At 32.5% G+C, this 19,302-nt stretch overlaps 2 protein-coding genes and 1 long non-coding RNA gene across 6 annotated transcripts in view; 2 read left to right on the top strand and 1 right to left on the bottom strand.

Moving 5' to 3' along the window:
- LOC109546177 (aryl hydrocarbon receptor protein 1) overlaps window positions 1-4,077 on the top strand; it is a 78,612-nt gene extending 74,535 nt beyond the window's left edge. The window contains exons 11-17 of one of the 4 annotated variants that reach the window (XM_019917029.2): window positions 16-154; window positions 209-402; window positions 473-644; window positions 911-1,090; window positions 1,161-1,363; window positions 1,427-1,584; window positions 2,316-4,077. In XM_019917029.2, the coding sequence (XP_019772588.2) occupies window positions 16-154; window positions 209-402; window positions 473-644; window positions 911-1,090; window positions 1,161-1,363; window positions 1,427-1,584; window positions 2,316-2,470 (1,201 nt within the window). In that variant the 3' untranslated portion in view covers window positions 2,471-4,077. The remainder of the gene's footprint in view (window positions 1-15; window positions 155-208; window positions 403-472; window positions 645-910; window positions 1,091-1,160; window positions 1,364-1,426; window positions 1,585-2,315) is intronic. The other 3 variants (XM_048668265.1, XM_019917032.2, XM_019917030.2) reach the window with 3 other exon arrangements.
- A 91-nt stretch (window positions 4,078-4,168) lies between these two features.
- LOC109546179 (39S ribosomal protein L1, mitochondrial) lies at window positions 4,169-7,646 on the bottom strand. Its single transcript, XM_048668266.1, has 8 exons — window positions 7,489-7,646; window positions 7,238-7,427; window positions 5,313-5,532; window positions 5,072-5,248; window positions 4,891-4,958; window positions 4,595-4,751; window positions 4,420-4,517; window positions 4,169-4,345 (listed from the first exon to the last, which is right to left on the bottom strand). Exons 1-8 carry the CDS (start codon window positions 7,517-7,519, stop codon window positions 4,213-4,215), a joined length of 1,074 nt encoding a protein of 357 aa, XP_048524223.1. The 5' UTR covers window positions 7,520-7,646; the 3' UTR covers window positions 4,169-4,212.
- A 3,167-nt stretch (window positions 7,647-10,813) lies between these two features.
- LOC125505189 lies at window positions 10,814-13,859 on the top strand. The gene is made up of 2 exons (XR_007281979.1): window positions 10,814-11,367; window positions 13,604-13,859. It is a non-coding gene; the product is annotated as an uncharacterized LOC125505189 (long non-coding RNA).
- The last annotated feature ends 5,443 nt before the right edge of the window (window positions 13,860-19,302 follow it).

The following is a 19,302-nucleotide window of genomic DNA, read 5'->3' as shown; positions in this document are numbered from 1 at the left end:
TAAAATCATTCGTAGGTATAAAACTCAACTAAGAGATTTCCTCTCAACTTGTCGAACGAAACGCAAACTGTCGCATGGATCAAATAGTGGTCAAATTACTCCGCCCACTAACTCTGCGGTTACAACTTCGGTAGTACCAACAATGCCTACCACGGTAAGTTTAACCATCTGTTTTCGAAACGAATTCATAAGGAATTTGCAATTTCAGGTGGAGTATATTGCTGAGGGATGTACGGCAACATATAACATGTACCCTGCCCCATATGCTACAACAACTCCCGATCATAGTCTCAGCTACATGACTCATTCTGCTCCAAATTTCAATCACACGTTGTACCCGACAGCTACCGCACTAGACAATAGGTACTTAACAACAACGGATAATATTTTCCATCAATATAGGTAAGATGAATCAGAGTAGTGAAATGATGCAAGCGGTGGTCAGCAAATGGAGAATTTTTGCCTTTTCCAGGCCTCTTAGTACGTACTATCCAGAATACCATCACGCAACACCTTCCAGCACATATAACGGCTTCCTAGATATGACCCCAAGAGCTTACGAAGCGGCCAGTACAACTCCCACTCATCATGCAACTTACCGAGCAGCTGTAGTGGATGACAAACTGTATCCTTGCCATCAGCAGGTATGTACGTAGATTTTTTACAATTATTTATTATATTTTTTCATTTAATTTAATTTGAATACAGAATACTACATCTCAACTATTTTATTCAAATTGGATCTGTTTTTCAATGGATCACTTACAGTATTGGCCGCTAATTGAATTATTATAACTAGGCATCCTGGAAAAGCTACTTTAAACCCCAATGTTGCTCTTAGCTGTATAGCAAATATTAATAATTACAATAAAGAAAAATATATTCTTTAATTAACGCTTGTAACTTTCAGGTAGTCGAGGCAACTCCCGTTAAGTATCCAACATACGACGGAACCAGAAGCTATGTTGTACCGAACAGTAAGTGTCTGGATGTGGGATGGCCCTATTCAGTTAGTCCATCTTCAGGCATCATACAGCCAGTACAAGTGATGAGTTCGCCTCAGTTGGAACTAGCCGCAACTCCTCACAAGGTCAGTAAGCTCGCAAGTTTTAGGATACTACCGGAAAATTGTGTTCTAATTTGGTGACATAATTTCGTAGGACGCCCTTAAAAAACCGCACTCTTCTTCCCCACAGCAAGGGCTTATTACGCCGAAAATTGAAGAAATTAAACAAGACACCCCGTTAATGCAACCCCAAGATAGTCCTAACAGTCATCATATAGGCACACCACAACATTTCTCTCCCATACCTGTTAGCAATCAAGGAGATATGCCTAGTCGGCAAACTGTTCTCATGTGGGGGTATGTAAAAAATGAATTGTTTCTGGGACTATTGATTTTTAACCAGATATGTTTCCACTACAGATCTCATAACTCAACACCAGTGAATAGTAGAAGCCCTACGAGTGATTGCACTTCGCAGGACTACCAACATCATCAAATCAACTCGGTACCAGTCACAATGCACCATCAAGTAACCAGCGTACCAGTTTCAAGCGAACATTGTGAGTCATTCCCAAAAGGTTTGTTAAACCTACATTTGAAATGCAAAATTAATAAACTAACAACGTTTACTAAGATGACAAATATTTGGCAAACTGAACTTCGCCTTTTCATTTCTCGGGAATTCTTTTCCTTTATGACTCGAGCAAAAGATTTAGCAATAAACCGATAAAATCAACGGCGATTTTTAAATAGTCCTCTTTTCAACTAAAACTACTTATGCAGGGTGTTTCATAAAATGTCAGAAATTAAAGCACCATTTCATTATATCTAGATATTCTTAGGCAGTTTTTAAACATTAAATTTTCCGGTCGGTGGAGTGGCCACTGCAGACCCCAGACTTGAATTGTTTGAACATTTTTCTATGGGCGCATTTGGAAAATAAAATTTTGGCACCGGATAAAAATAACTTCAGATATATCCGCAAATTTTATAATAAAATCTTGGTTATTTATTTAATTTTGAGAGTGGCAAAAGTTGCTCAGGAGCGTCAATCTACCAATAGTCTCAAGTTAAACACAGCTAACGAGCACTAATAAACTGGAAACACTTGCTGTACATAAACTGTACCTATTTACACAAGTATATCTTCTTTCGCAAAAACAATTAATACATTTTAAGCAAAATCTACAGATTATAAAACTGATTTAAAATTTTAGTCTGATTAGTTACCTAGACCACCCAGTATAGTCAGTATAAAATATCTTATATAATAAGTCAAATAAAATATGTTATTTTGAATACTTTTTAGGCTTATCTGAAATAAATGCTCATCAGTGGAGCAATACTGATGAAGGGCCTACAAAGGTAGAAACGGTGGCACAAAATGGAGAGCCGGAAAGTCCGAACCAGCACCATGTTAGCCACCACAGTCACCACAATTCCAGAGTGGTGATGGTATTGTGATGAATTTGGTGCGTCTTCCCTTGTAAATAAACTATTATTTGAGGGTTTATAGGGTGTTTTTTTTAAACAATTGCTTCAACAAACTGCAGCTTTGGGTCATACAGAAGATTAACTTCCCAGTGCAAATGCAAATAACACCTTATATACTCGGCGTATAAATAATATAAATATTTACAATAGCTGTAATGTTCAAAGCTGTAAGTAGACGCCGTTGGAGAAGTTAATTCTGCAATGTCATATTGGATATCAGTTTGTTAATAGTAAAAATACTTCAGATGGCTTGTAATTTTTAAAAATTCTCCAATAAGGCATTGATTACGATTCAGATACGTAATTCCAAAATGACATTGAATTTGCGTTGTCCAACGCATAAATCCTAATGCACATGAAATATTCCATGCATAAAATAAGAAGTAAACATATCTTCCGCAAATCTATTTGCGCTTAAACTTACAAAATTAGTCTTCGAAAAATCGTGCAAAATATATGTAAAATCTGGGATGAGTCTTGTGTGGTTGTGTAAAATGTCCATGAATGTAAAGAAAATTTGATATATTTATTGCTTCATTTTATTTATAATACCTATTTATATTTTTGCTTTATTTTTGGAGCTTCAGAAGCTCTCCTTTGTTGTTGTTAAATCGATATATTTTTTATTCGAGATGTTTAGCATAAAATATGTTTAGATTTGAGCTTAAGAAAATAAAAAATATATTTTATATTAGACATCTTGCGTTCACCAATGCTAGTCAATCAATGGTTACTTGTATATTATTTTGTACTATACTTTAATTTATATTAACAGAGATGTGTAATGAGTGTAAACAATGTCCCTTAATCAGTTTTAAGTAGATTGATAAACTAAGAAAATATTATCCAGGGGTGTGCTTGAAGCCTTTTAAATCAGTTCAGTATTTCCTTATTGAACTTCAACATCTCAATGTTAATTTTTCAATTATCAGAACGGATACAATTGATATCACATTTCTAAACAACCCATATAAAGTACTCTACAAATAACTTTAATATTTCATGAGTCTTTGAAGTTTCTTTCTATAGCTTTTATTGTAAAGGCTATAAGTATTCAAGACATGTTGTTTCGAATATTTTCCAAACGCTGCACATCCAAGTTATTCGAAATATAATGAAAATAAATCATTTATTATCTACGCATATTGTAAAAACCTTACATAGTGTATGTAGACCTCAAATGAAGAAATACTTACTTGCCCTGCATTCAAATAACAACGCAAATTAGCTACATTGCATGTATAGGTTGGAGCAATTTTCAGATGTGTGAAGTATAATTCTTAATTCAATGTTTAGAACCCCAACTATTTTCTTCCGTTTGGTCTTCCAAAGGTGCTAATTCATAGGATAATGCTTGAACTCTTTTCTCAATGTCTAATTACTCTCTATTGATTCAAAAAACATTTTAAGCATGTTTAAAATATCTCGAAAATTTTGATGTGCTGCGTTTAATGTTATAAAATAATGGTCGAAAAACGACAAATTTTACCATTTATAGCATACAAAAATTTATATAAAACAGATTCCAGTGATGTAAGAAAATAAACTATATGACATACAATATAAGTTTACGTTCTTGTCCTTTAGTTCATAATTGACCAAACCACTATACTATTTTATAGTAAATAATACACCAACGATGGACAAAGGTTCAGATAAAGACAAATAAAATGATAAATACATTTTTTAATTAAAACTGCCTGATTTATAACTTACACAGCAGCGACGCTTTCTTCAATAACTTCGTCTGCTGCCTCTTCACTGGCTTTCTTTTTATTATCGATAAGATAATGACTAAAGCCGACTTTAAGTTTTTCGTCAGATGGAGGGCTCCATAACAAACATCTTCAAATAAATAGAAAAATAAAATAAAATAAAAGGCTAGTTGACCACACTGCCATATGTATTTCAATACACACCTAGTAACAAACTGTCCTTCTCGCTTTGGTTTCTGGGTGTATATATCGTTTATTAATGCTATAAAATTTCTCTCCAAGTCTTCTGGGTCCATATTTAGCTGAAATTAAAAGCAGAGGATATAAAAACTTCCAAATACACAGAACATTAATAGTAAATTACATAATAAACACTTACTGTTCCGATAACCGTTTCGATTTGGCCAAAATCATGCTCATATTCATCTTTTAAGGCCTGATAAGCAATGCCATTCAAAAACCGATCCACAACTGGCCCTAGGTTAGCATCTAGCGTCCCAGATTTGGTATTGGGAAATTTCTTTTTCATGATACCTCTAAAATTAAACAAATATCTATTATTGACAACTGCTGTAGAAAAATGTTAGTGTTTATTGCAAAATTTTGATTTTTACCACCATACCACACTATGTGTATTTCTATTCTCTGCCTATTCTATAATAAATTTACAGTTACCTTAAAACAAGCAGCTCAGCTAAAATATCGGGATGGGCAATTACGTGCTGAAAGTCTTGAAGTAGAACCTGCATTTTAGATTATAAATGTCTTGGTTAAATGAAAATTTAATAAAGGCCCGAAATAAAAATATTTCAAATAATCAAGATAAAATATTATGTAAAAAACTACACGTTAATACCTGTCCATTCTGAATTTGTTTTATCAAGTCAACTCCACCAGACATTTGCGCTCCAGCCTTTATAGCTTCTTGTATACTTTCCGTGTTCTTTGCAAATGCTATAACTGTGCGTTCTTCTTTAATGTCAAATTTATGCGGTATTCCGGCAATTCTTTTGAAATTATCCACAAAGCGCGTCTGCCATACAAATATTCTAGTTTTTTTAAAGTTCTGACGAATATAATTCAGACCGAAAAACTACCTTCTTTTCTCCCTGCATATTTAAGTCAATGGTAACAAATAATTCTGCGTTTGGCCTGTTATATATTTCAGGATGATGAGTCTCCCTGTGAGCTTTAACAGCATCCACAAAAGAATGTACAGTCCACTTGTAATATTTCATGACGTAAACATCATCAATTGGATCCCTCTTCCAACTATCATCATATTTTTTAGACGCTCTGCTGGCTAACATTTTTTCTCTTGAAGTTGAAAGAACGTATTTGTTAATAAAATGTCCTATAGCTGAACAGAACTTTGTTCTAATGTATAATATATACTATTAGATTGCCTCAAAAATGCAATATAGAAACATATGAAAATATTTTTAAATCAATAGATGTACATGGTAAAAGCCAAGGTATCGACGTACTTCGTCTATAAATTATACAATTAGTTTTACTCTTCCGGAATTTTCAGCAGTTCAAACCATATTGAGGGTTTGAATTTACTCAAGTCATCTTAGTAGCTAAGAAATAATAATTTTAATCAATTTCCGCCGAAACTGGTTCACAGTTGTACTTTTCCATATTGTTTCACCTCATTAAATGTGGCAAATTTATCCGATGACTTAATTCCTACTCAATAGACTTTCCTAATGAATACGTAAGTGCTTCCTCATCTTCCAACATAAAAAAATCCGACTAGTTGAAGTCTGGATATCGCAGCGGACAAGCAATGGAACCAACACGGCCTATACAACGATTCCAATTCTGATTCAGTTTGAAAAACCACGTCCTCAATTAGTCGAAGCAAAGCGTTCTTAATAAACGCATGAAATTATAAATTGACAATAATCAGGAACTTGTTCCTAATTATGTTCTAATTCCAGCGAAATTGCTGATTATTATACTACCCAGTCCTTTGGTTGAAAATACCATTCACTCTTTAGTAAAAACTCAAAACAAATACCTCGCTATTTGATAAACATTTTGAGAATTCAGGAACCGAAAAAAATACGTTTTGTTAAAATTTTTATGCAAAGTACCTATTTCGGATACCTTGACGGCCACCCTGTAGAAACTAAATAGACATTTAGATATAAATACATCGATGAAGTGGACAGCGAGAACTAAGAAACAAAATTGATGTCTCTGAACCATTTTTAAACCATGACTTATTAATATTCAATGAGTTGAATGTTTGAAATTTTTCTTAAAATTCACCAGAAACGAAGTCGATAACTAATGGTGAAAAAAGAGACATTTTAATTGGATTTAATATGAAAAACAAGAAAGTTTATATTCGGAATTATCGTATTTAATAACAAAAATTGGAAAAACTGCAGTTAATAACGTTTCCACAGTGTCTCACTGTATGCATAAAACTTGAGTAGACTAGAACCTAGAGTACCATAAAATATGTTAGACAAAACTGCATGTTATCGAGTAAAACTTAATTACAATAATACTGTATTAAAAAGATAAAATTTTGGATATTTTATATAGAAACCTACTACTGATTGTAGAAAAAAGGGTATACATACTTGATCACAAATTTTAATGGTTCTACTTAAATACATCATTTTTTAAATGATAATATACAAAGATGTTATGTACGAAATTAAGCAATCACTAACCAATTATACATTCTTCACGATTATTAGCGATTCACAACGATTAATCCAATATAAAGAATTTAAAACCCGTTATTATCATTGGATTTTGGAAATTATGACCGCAATTTACTGATAAAAAGATTTGAAAAGGAAAATATGAGAGTAAAACTAATCGAAATGCATCTCAAGTAAATAGCCCTATACTTTTGTGTATTTTAAATCAAAAACTTAGTCCGACAAATCAGCTTTTCTCATGCAATAAAATCAATCATTAATACAACGATAACCAACGTACGTAAGCGCTTGAACATTTGAAATAATTGCAGTTTTAACTCTGTAGTCTCACTTACCTGTTCCTTAAATTATGGGGTATAAAACCGATTTTTTTCACTTCCATCTTAACTTTAGCTTTGCTCTTACGTTCCCTGGTACCTTTACGAGCTGCATAATCTCTGGCTTGAATTGCGGCCAGCGAAGGACTTCTAACAACATTTTTCAGGAAGTGCCCCGTAGAACTAATCTGGATCAAATGAGAAAGCCCTGGAAATAATTAAGAGATTTAATAGATGGTAACCCAAAAATGCTACAAGCAAGTGCGTACTATTGGTCAAAACAGAATATCCCAAATTCATTGTCAGCAGGGAAAGTTTAAAGCAAAACTATCTGATGCTTTATAAACACTCCAAGAAAATGTTGGAATTTAACCTCACTTGCTTGTGTGTGGGGTTATGTGGTGAAGCGCACAAAACTTCTCTTCTAGGAAAACTTAGAGAACCAGAACAAGAGAGCTGGCATCTCGCGGGGGATTTATAAAGGGTTACAGCTATGAATATTTAGTTAAGTTTATAACATTTTCTCTTCATATAGTAGATTGTACGCTATAATGGTAATTGATCAATTTAAGGCCTCACTGTTTCTGCAATGTACTAGTTTATCAAGCCTTTGCGTTCGAAGTTGCACACCTGCGTCTTTGCTATCTACATTTATTTTGAATTTATCGGATTTTTGTTCTCGATCAAATACATACAAAAACTAGTCAACACCCAGTGACTCAGAAACGAAATGTTTGTGGAATGTTCACTAAAAAGTTTCGTCTATAATAATCTCAGCTAAGTCTTTACAACTTCAGTTATGAATCACCGCCCTATTCGACTCTGAGTAGGTTTAAAAAATATGAGAATGTACAAAATGCATTCCTTTTAAGCAGCTTTACCTACATACTTAGTGGATTATAAAAGTGTGTAGGTAATAGTAAATCTGAGCGCTTTTTATAGCCAATTTTCCTATATAGCTTCACTTGCTCTAATTATAATAATATATGGAAAATCTAGGGTAGCCCAGACAGGTAAATGCACGAAATACCGCAAAATTAATAGAAATTTTAATTATTTCGTATTTTATTATATCTTTAGAAGTGTAATTTAAAATAATTGCGTAATATACATAATCCCCTGTAAAGTGATTGCTTAATATTACAGTGTTTCGTTTGGTTTATTTCATATTTTATTCACGACTTGGAGTCCACGGAATAAAATTTAATTAAAATATGAAATACAGACTGTTAAGAAAAACCTGAAACTTTAAATGTGATGGCACCAGAAGCGCAAAATACTATTTACGGTTGTATAAATAATTTATATACACGTAAAATGTATTACTACATTTTCAAGGAACACATGAATTCCTTTTACAAAGTTTTCTTTTTGTGTCTCAACATTGCAGATGTTATTTCGCGAAGTACATCTCGGGTACGTTCTTTATATTTTCTCATGTTATTACTACAATTTAGTCAACAATGCGTTTTACAAAGCGCCGCAAGAGACGTTTTACAAAATAAACAGCTCAACCAACAACCAAATCAACGATTCACTGACAAATTTGGACTAACTTTGCAACTGGATAGATTCTAATTGCAGCGAGCGATTCGATTTCTGTTTAAAACGTTATTTATTGCAGTGACATATTTTTTATTTTTGAACCGATTAGAAAAAGTTAGAACTTACAGTTAAAAAAATAAGTATCCTTTTATTGTTCTGAACTATTTTCAATCTATTTTTTACTCCCCTACTACTTGGTATCTTCAATAGAGAAACAACATCCTTTATATGCCAGTGTATACCTACTGTTACATTTCCTACTAGCAATTTTATTTTTGAATTATTCAGGGGCGCGTTTGATTCTCATTTTAATAAAACAAGCATTCCTGCCCATAACTGTGGCAGATTTGAATTTATAAATTGTAAAAGATGCCAAATAGAAGTATACTGTAAATGAAGCTATAGCTAAAGTATACCTTAGCCCGGCAGCTATAGATGCATTATTGATTTTATATGGCTTAGCGAGCTGCACTATTGAAATATGTACGTGCATATTCCCTAAAGAAACCCACATTGATTACAGCCCATACGTTGCAATGGTAACGGCCCAATTCAAATTAAAATATAAAAATTCTTACAAATTTATCAAAATGTAAAAGGAAAAGTTAAACAGAATCACAGAAAATGCACATGCTTTGCTGGAAGCGCCAATAGAGACTCACTATGACATTGTCTTTAATACCGTAACACAGACCACATTAAATCGTCTCTGTCTATTTATCATACTCAGAGGAAAAGTAGTTTTTTCGGTGAGTCCAATTTTTCATCCCCGCTTATTATAGAATTTCATAATTTTATTATGAAATTCGTTTATATAAATACATAAACATTAGTAGATATTGTAAATGTTTATTAATTTAACGTTTTTTCACCTAAGTTTACTGGACTTTACCCAGACAGCACAAGCCATATAGCCTAATTTAACTCGCTATTATGTCTGAACGTCTTATGCCTCTTGAAGATGTCTTTAAGACACCTTAAAGATGCCTACTGCAAGACGTCTTGTTAATCCCTTATAAAAGAACCATTTAACGTTTTTTACTTTACGAAGCTTCAGAAAGTACTTTCCTCGCTATTTATTAAATCGTCTTAATCTAGATGCATATTAAATTGCGGTTAGTTGCGGTTAATTAAACTGTGGTTAGCTGTTTTATGTGTATTTGGAAATTTGCGAATTATACAAAACCGAACATGCTACGCTAAAAACATGTTATTATTAATTTGGTCTCCCGTAAGCATATGATCAAAAGGGTACTGCGATACTACTTGGATCAAAAGAATTCGATCTAACCTAACTTTTGTCAACAAAAAATGTCTGACTATCGATGGTCAAAGTTCCTCAAAAAATTTATCTTTTTTGAAATATCGGTAGAATGGTACGATTGTTTTTAGTGAAACTCTCTGTGAATTTGTTCTTATGCAAGACTCATATTTTGATGAAACAATCGAGTTTTGCCGTTTTGGACAAGTGGTGAATTCTTGAGTCTCGTGGTGCAAAAAATACCAGAACTTTTTATTTGGTGGATGGAAGCAACTCATTTTTTTGGTTGATGCACTAATCATTTATTCACAATTTTGTGTTCTCTGTTGTTTGTGTTCATTCTTTTTTATTGCATATTCGAACTATTCGGACAATTCCAGGCCTCTTCGATATAAATATTCTATAATGATTTTCAACTGATTTTGAGTTAATAACCAATATTGATGCAGTGCAATTAGATGCAAAAACGAGGTGGCTAAAGTTCAATAAATAACCATGTACAGTTAGCAAATAATAAAAAAGCCAAAAATTTCTGAAAATTTTCTCGCGTTTAGTAATTAGCTCAACATGTTTTATTTTTTTTTCTTGCAGTTCAAAATAGGCTCAAAGTCACCTTTAAAATTTCACACAGAAATTCTAGGGATATTTTTCGAGAAATACTGCACAATGCGATTGATATCAGTTATTTCTATTGACAATTAAATGAGTAAACCGAGTCACTGTTTAATTTAAAGTGAAATTAAATAACGCGTCAGGCTGTACCTCTCTATCGTTTCGCTTATCAATGGCGCATGTGTAAATAGGGATAGTCCGCGCCTGTAGTTTTGAGACGGGCTGTCGTCTGTCAATGTGGTGCTAAGGGCCGTCGTGACGTTTTGGGGCGTATTCGGGGCTCCCTTGAGTCTATTCGCCTAATTCAGCCGATTTAAATATTTTACCGGGTCGTGATGTTGTTTTGCCCAGTTCTGCTGATGTCGCAGCCCTGGCTGAGAGAACTCCACTTCCAAACAATCACAAGTGATCGCTTTTTGGCCGCCTAATTTTATGCAACTAGTATTTCTCCAGTGTTTTGTCCTTTTGCCTAGATTGCACTCTCGTTTTAGAGGTGGGGAGATTTTTTTCAAATTGTTACAGAAAAAAATGTGGTTAAGTAATGGGAATTTCCGATTTTCGGGTTTGTTTACCGTCGGCGTGATTTGCGCAACATGAACCCAGTTTTGTTGACATTTTTTGCAAAAGGCTTGTTTTTGGTTTTTTTGTGAGAAAAAAACTGTAACAATATGATGGCTGACGAGGAGGTGCTATTTGATGAGGTTTATGATTTGTGTGAGGAAATTGGAAGGTATGGACTGATAAGCCTTTTAAATTAAGATTGCATTACCTATAATTAACTAGTTACTGCATTGGCATAGGAATAAACACATGACTGCCATTACAAACTACTCCTAAATGTTCATATTCTAGATATAATCCAATAAAACAATATACCTACATGTTTAACTGCAACTGATCAGCCCCCCATTCATTAGTCTGAACTCCAAGTTCGAAACACATAAGTATACAAACTAGAAACTTATACACATGTTTCCTAATTGGATCTGTTCTATTGGAAAGCGCTCGATGAAAAGAGGCAAATTGAGTTTCTTTTTCAAACTTCTTCAAGTTTCGGTTGGAAACGAGGTTGCAAACTACTTTGTCATTTGCAAATAAAGCACGATAAAATTCTAGTTAAAATCAGTTGATCATAACATAGTTGTGTCATTATTCATCATTTAAATCCCATTTTCCCAATGAGTATTACTTACTAAATCTAAATACGGTTCGATAAATTTATTCATTTGATTCAAATTCCATTATTTAAATTTATTGGAATAAGGTACCCTTTATATTACCCTGCAAAGTAGGTATATTAAGTACATAAAACTGTAAATAATCACACCCGTTATAGGTACATTGTCAATATTTTTCTATAAAATACTTTACTTTTCCTTATTAAAATACGCAAATAATAAACAAAAGCATTGTGCCCAGTGCTACGTTTCTACCACTTTACATCGCGGAAGTCTTAAAAAACCATTGTTTAAATGGTTAAAACTTAACATTGATTAATGATAATACTATAAAAACAATTCAAGAGTGATCTATCAGGATTTAATGAAAACATGGCCGAAAACCGATATAAACAAATTACTATTACACCGTTTCCTTTAATAAATCTTCAAATAAGTATCTAATGTTTAAAGTTTTCCGTACGTTTAACATAAGTATGTATGATCTAATTCCATTCTTCATATCATCTTCGGTGGTTGCTTGAAAAACATACACTCAGTTTTTTATATACACCCACAAAAAAGTGTAGTGTACTTAAATCGTATGAACTAAATTACTCAATCAACCATGTCTTAATATAAAAACAACAAACTAATAAATCAAAAATTATAAAAATGGGCATACTCTTACTTAATGATCGTAATTATTAAACAAGATGTTTCCAATGCAATTATATTTCTTTATCATCAACAGTTTTTATTCAATCATCTTTTTTGGCGAATAAGTGAATATCGGATTTGGTTATGTAACATGACAAATACCAGAAATTTTACTTGGAATAAAAATTACTATTGAAACACTAAAATTTGCGGTTTACATTTGAAAATTTCACCTTAGTCGGATATCAATTTAGGAATGTTCTATATATTCAAACATTCTCTCAAATACGTCCCACTTTTAAACAATAAAGTACGTGTCCAAGAATTTTTCTGAAGGAAAATTTCCCGAATTTATTCATTCATTCCTTACTTTTCCGACATCCTTTTATATGGGATAGGCAGCTTATACGGAGGGCCAAAAACCCTAGCCAGAAGCTCCTCATACATTCTGATAAAGCAAATATATCATCTTCATTGAAAATGCTTGAACACGCAAATTTTCCTTTATTTTTTTGCGTTTCATGAAATGACCATCAAATATACGTGATCAGCCATATGTCATGAGAACCTGATGTACTTATATTGTAGAGTTTTCGAAGGGTTTAAGAGAATGCAAACACATTTCATAGCAGAAAACAAGTCTTTGTTAACTCGGCATTTATCGAAAATATCACGGGCCTTACTACCGGTTAAATACATGCAAAGTGGTCTACAAACTGTGCGATCGTGGGGTAGAGAGCAAAAAAATGCAAAGCTAATAGATCTCTTGGGTTTTGTGCGGTTAAAAAATTACTTAATATTATTAAACTTAGATGTGAAAACGGTAATTTTTATTACTTATGTAGAACGTTTCATTCGCACACGTCGAAGTTCTACTAGATCTGGAAAGTCCTTAGGCATGTACGCATCTTCCCAAGTTATTGTTTTCCAAGGATTTCTCCAATCACAGCAGACTGTGATAATTAAATATCTAGATATCTGTCGTCGTTCAGTTTTAATAATATTGTAATAGTTCTAATATTTAAATGTTTATAATTTTTATAGACAGAATGCTTAAAAAGTGTTGAAAATAGTTTGGGAGTTAATTTTGCACACAAAAGTAATAAAAATAGTCACATGCATAATCATATCCTAAAATTTACGTTTTAGAAGGACCAGCAGCATTTGAAGAAAAAATTGAAATTGGAAAACTTTGATTGAAAAAAAATTGAGTTACGGTTGGAGGGTCGCCATGCAGAGAAGAACAATATTTAGCCCGATCTTGCATAAGAAATATTTGATATCTGAATTGATTTGTTTTATTCTACATTAAGTGCAGTAAATTGTTTTCAGAAAAAATGTAATTACTGTTGTTCATTTAAAAGGTTGGAAAAAATAAACAGACCAATAGAAAACGTTCCAATTATTTCGGCCTAAATATTACAAAAACATTTTCTTATATCCCGACTCGAAAATTTCAATTACATATATGGTCATCCACTAATACTTATCAGTTTTATGAAAATTCAACATTTCATTCAGCATGCGAAATGTGTCCATGCCATTTTAGGTCAACTAGAGTAGACCTATTCTTATTTTATTCTTAATTCAAGCTTCAAACACTTTTTCAATTACATCACGATTATCAACTTTTAACTGATACTTCCACCTCTCAGAACCAAATAGTTCAGATTTTGCCTCTTTATTCGCTATTGGCGTCAAGTCTTTCACAATCCCGAGATAAGTCTGACTTCTTGTACTTAATTCAATTCTGAAATAATTAGCTTATGGTAGCTCTGGAGGAGTAAACTTTCTGATGATAATTTGTTGTCATTTTTGCATCTTTTGCAGAGAAAAGTTGTTTCGTTTTGTTAATCAAGTTTTAAAAGTTGACAAATTTTAGAATTGTTGATTTTACGCCTTTCAATTGCAACGGTACCAGAATGGGGAAGTTTAAGATACGCTTTAGGACTATGTTTTAGTTGTGTATTGAAGATTTTTTGTCCATCGATTTTGCCTGATTTCCTGGCTATCCTCTTTGTAATTTTTAAGCTTCTGAGCTTACTAAGCACTCGTCACGGAATTGCGCTTTATATCAATTTGCATTCGATTGAAGTTTCCCTTCTTTACTAGAATTATACACTTTATCGAGAGAAGTTTATATTGAAAATGTAATATATTTTCTCGAGGTAAAGCCTTAAGTCCTTTTCTCATTTTTAATGTGCACTTCTGCAAAAGGTCCCCGAACGGAATTTTCTCTGAACTGGAACACTCTCTAAGCTCTAAATATTGAAATTGGCCATTCTGGTCATTAAATTCCGCGTCCTGAAACATTAGTTTAAAAAATTCCCAAATATTAAAATATTTCATATAAACTGTTAATTAAACATTCCTATATGTAATTGWATTTAATGGCCATGGTGCCCGAAGTCGCAACTGCTGRAAAACTACTGTTAGTTAGTACTTAAAATCTAATTTTCCAGGATTGAACGAGCTGTGTGAATGGTTTATTGGACGTTCTTAATAAAACAACTTTAARCCATGTTTTGCAAGTTCGGAAATTAAAATCTATTGATTGCAGAWAAAACATTGACTGGTTTAATTTACTTCAAACTCGGCATTTGCTCTATACCTACATTTGATTACGCCAATAAAAAAACTTTTTCAACCGCTCTGAAATTAATTTTACTTTTCGACTTTGCGCTAATTTTACTTAATATATATTTATCTTTTGAAGCCCTCTGAAGATGCTATTAATTAATTAATTATTAAAAATTAATTATTTACTTGTGCTTAATTGTGTCCCCGAATTGTCTTTACAAGGCTCCATTAAAAACGCTCAACTTGTTGCTCTGTTCATATAAAATGTATTTCTGGTCAAACTTTTGCACTGAACATTGAAGTATCTCTTCTTTGCGGATTCTGAAGTATGTCTTTTTTACAAACCGTACGGAGCGATTAATTTTTTTTCAGAAAAACATTGTACACTGGACATCAAGAAAATAATGCCGTTTTTATAAGCAGTAAGCAGATGGCTACTTATTGTTTTTAAAGGAACCGAATTGAAATCGAGATTTGCTTTAAATACGGCCATTACTTAAGAATTAAAAACCCTATCGGATCTCGTATCGTTAAACTAACAGTACTATTAAGTTTTCCAATAATTACAAGTTCTCGTTATAATACTTAATGTCATAAAATATATTTGTCATTAATCATCATTCAAACGGCATTATGTTAACGAGTACGATCCATCAAATATTAATTTTCAATTAACTTTACATGTAGATATTTAATTACATGACAAATCGAGTCTGCCAACTGCTATCGCGGATTTCAATCTTGCGATTGCTTATCTTATTCTGTATTAGTCGTTAATTGTTATGGAGAAATTAAAATAATTTATGCAGAGGTCGCAAGGTTTGGATAATTTTTTAAAAGCTATTAGCGATAGTCACACATTTCCTACTAGATAAAGTTCATCAACAAAAATGCCAATTTGATGGCAATTAAGTCTAAGTTCTAAAAACTCAAAATTGCTATTCTGATCGTTAAATTTTGCAGATCTAAACTTTTATTGAAAATGTTCAACTACTATCTGTAACAGACAATTTAAGGCGCCTCCAATATGAAAACCACTTTCAAGACTCAAGCTGATTGAAATGATGCTCGAAAGTAGATTTTTTCCTTGTCAAATAAAAATCCGATGGACTATCTCTCGCTTCTTATATTATCTACAGTTTATACCTATATTCGACTATTGCGATGAAATATGTCTTTCATAGTATATTGATTGTGGCAAAATATCTGGATTCATAATATAGAATTCAATTTCCATTCGCTTTTGTGCATTATTACTTTGGTTGGATCTTCATTTCGTGCAGGAAATATTTGTATTCTTTATTCGGATACCACGAGGTATTGATTTAGTGACAGAACAAAGCTAGATTTTTACCTAACTTATGCAAGAGTAGAGTCTGTTTTCCTTGCTTTCTTCAAACAATCGATTACATGAGCGGTCAAATTTTCTCACCAGCGCTGATTACGGATTTACTTTAGCATCCTATTTGTCTTCAAATAATTTTCAGGTAATAGGTGTTTATCTGTAGAGCCAGTCCTAATTAGTTACTCTGAAGAAGCGACTGTGTCCTGCCGGCTTTTGCTCCTAGTTAATATAAATCAGCGTCTCCTTACAAGATTTACAAAGTATCGTTCAGTGTAAGCAACGGAAGTAATTCAAAGTGGTATTAAACAATTTGATGGCTTTCAGAGCATCAAGAGACTCGGTTTAATATTACAGAGCATATTATTTCTAGAATATATTAACAGTTGAATATCGAATTTTAACTTTGTTATTAAGCTTTATTTTGAAGTGGTCCCATGTTTGAGTAGTAGCTTATAGGAATACTTAAGCATTCGAATAGAAAAATTACGATGTTTGCATCTAATTATAAAAATTCTTCGTATTAGGAAAGTACTTTCTACAAATTTTTCAATGAAAAGTCAAAGTGACAGGTTATTTTTTGTCCTTATCCGGTAATTACAGGTACAAAGCTTTTGTCAAGAATAACAATCATTTGTGAAATTGTGACTTGCTTTGAAGCTTATTTCACAAAATTTACACCAATATCGAATTTGCGGATATGCTATTAGTTATGGGAGAATGCCACAGTAACATAGCAGAAGCTGTAAGAACTTACCCCAACAAAGGGCTAGAGACACTGGAAGATTGGCTTTAGGAACATGGTGGACGACAATAGATGTTTGGGTTCCAATGCACCAAATAGGGATTCCTGCCACGTATGGCAGATACCCAGAACACAAGGACACATTAAACCAATGGTTTACTGAACACAGATACAAATTGAGCAGGATTTAATTAACCGAATAAGGATAGATAAGAAAAGAATAGATAAGAAAATATGGCGATTACACAGGGACTAACTTGTTTGGAGTTAAGGACAGAAATGTTTGTTGTTTGTTTATCTGGAAACTCATCAATTCGAGGTTATTATCACAATAAAGATCAATTTTTCGTTGACAATTTGACATTTCGAAAAATGTAGATACTTTCGTTTACCGAATCCTGTTGAATTTACCATTTATCCCAATTTTATTGTCACTTTGTATTTTTGCATGGTTACCGGAGTTTTTAATAGTTACGAAGCAACATAGGTATATTGAAGTAATATTAATTAGGCAAATTATCTTGAAAAACATTGTTGCCGTCTTTATGATATAGTTCTTTTTGCAAATTTCTCAGTTTTTAATAGAATAATTATTTAAAGTTTTTACTAATTAAAGTAAAAAATGTACCTTTGTGATATCGATAAAATGAACAGAAAACGTATATTTCCAGAAAACGTATATTACTAAAATGACTTAAAAACTTTATACGTCGGTTTAAGGATGACAACCTGTAGTATGACCTACCTATTCTCCTGTACGCCGAAGTAATTATTAATGCAATCTTCACAATTTCATTGTTTATTTGTTCATCGGATTGAAACATAATTATTTGCAACATTCCCTTCCGAGTATCAACAGCAATAAACAATATATTTTTCAGTTGTCCCCAGAGATAAAAATGGATTGTGAAAACTGTGCATTTAATGATTTGGAAAACACATTGTTTAGATGATTGTGCGTTTGGAAGTAATTTATTGGGTAAACAATAGTGTGAGATGAAAACTTAAGAGCTTATGCAAAACAAGAAAGATTTGAAAATGTACATTGATAAATTGAATATATTTTTTTTTCTGGAATTGGCATCAACTAATCGCTCTCAGCCAAGAGAACGTTTTATTTAGTTCAACTATCAAATAATTTAAAATATTGTTTTTCCTAAATGGAGATATGAGCGTTAAAATGTAGACTCTGGTCGGTCCTTGGCGAACTCAAACAGCAAAATGAGTGAAATACTTTTAAGCAACCATAACTAACATGTTTATTTAAAAAAAAAATTGGGAACTAGTCCTCTATGTAAGAAATCTACACGAGGACTCCCGCAACTTTAAAGCGTTAATCAATTTTTAAAAGTTTTAAAAGTCTATTTTGTCAAAGTTTCCCATGGAGTTCTGTAATGACCATTAAATCTTAAAAGTGCTTTAACGTTAGTATTATGGCCAACAGGCCAAGTGATGAATACATTATTTATGAGCCAAGACAACGTTGCAATTCATTTTTCAAGCTTAACTACAAAGTTTGTCGAGTTGTTTGCGACCTAATTTAGTGAACAATGCACTCTTGAAATCGCAAAGAACTTTTAATTTTAAGAAGACTTTCACTCATTAGTGAATCTTGAATATACATGTAACTGTTTCTGTTTTACTAGATACGTTGTATTGTTAATTAAATACGAATGCTAAATTCATTAGATAGATCTATTAACTTATTATTACATTATTCGCACATAGTGCAAAGTGCTTGCGAATATTAAGAATTTATCTTTGAATTGTGATGTTTTCCAATCTGCGAAAAATGCATAATGGCTTTCAAGTTAGGAAAGTTTCACTTCAAGTAAAACTTTGAACTCGAATTAGAGTTTGCAAACAATTTGCATTTCATTAGAAGTTAATTAATGATATGAGCGACATCATGTATGAAGTGTTTGACACAGAAAAGTTTGTTATAAGTACTTTTCGAGTTAATTCCAATAGCTTTGAAATGTTAAGGCAACGCTTAATTCTGTATTTCATTGTCATACTTTTTTATGTCAAAGCGTGTTGCAAAAAAGTATAAAAGAAACGTTATTCTTGGATATTGTTTCACATTTGCATGCTTCTGCTAAACACATTACTTTTACTGCGCTTCTGATTCATTTTAATTTATGTTTTTCTCAAAATATTTTCTGAGTTGAAGTTCAGACA

Source organism: Dendroctonus ponderosae, unplaced genomic scaffold (assembly GCF_020466585.1).
Source record: "Dendroctonus ponderosae isolate FM_Combo_2020 unplaced genomic scaffold, Dpon_F_20191213v2 Dpon_F_20191213_7, whole genome shotgun sequence".
In the NCBI taxonomy this organism is placed as follows: domain Eukaryota; kingdom Metazoa; phylum Arthropoda; class Insecta; order Coleoptera; family Curculionidae; genus Dendroctonus; species Dendroctonus ponderosae.
Note: the sequence above shows the minus strand (reverse complement) of the source record. Positions and strands in the feature narration are given on the sequence as shown.

Coding starts and splice junctions, on each gene's coding strand:
- LOC109546179 (XM_048668266.1), bottom strand. CDS start 7,519: ATGAATTTGGGATATTCTGTTTTGACCAATA. Junction 7,428..7,488: donor ATATTCTGTTTTGACCAATA/GTACGCACTTGC, acceptor AATTATTTCCAG/GGCTTTCTCATTTGATCCAG. Junction 4,518..4,594: donor TCGAAACGGTTATCGGAACA/GTAAGTGTTTAT, acceptor TTTTAATTTCAG/CTAAATATGGACCCAGAAGA.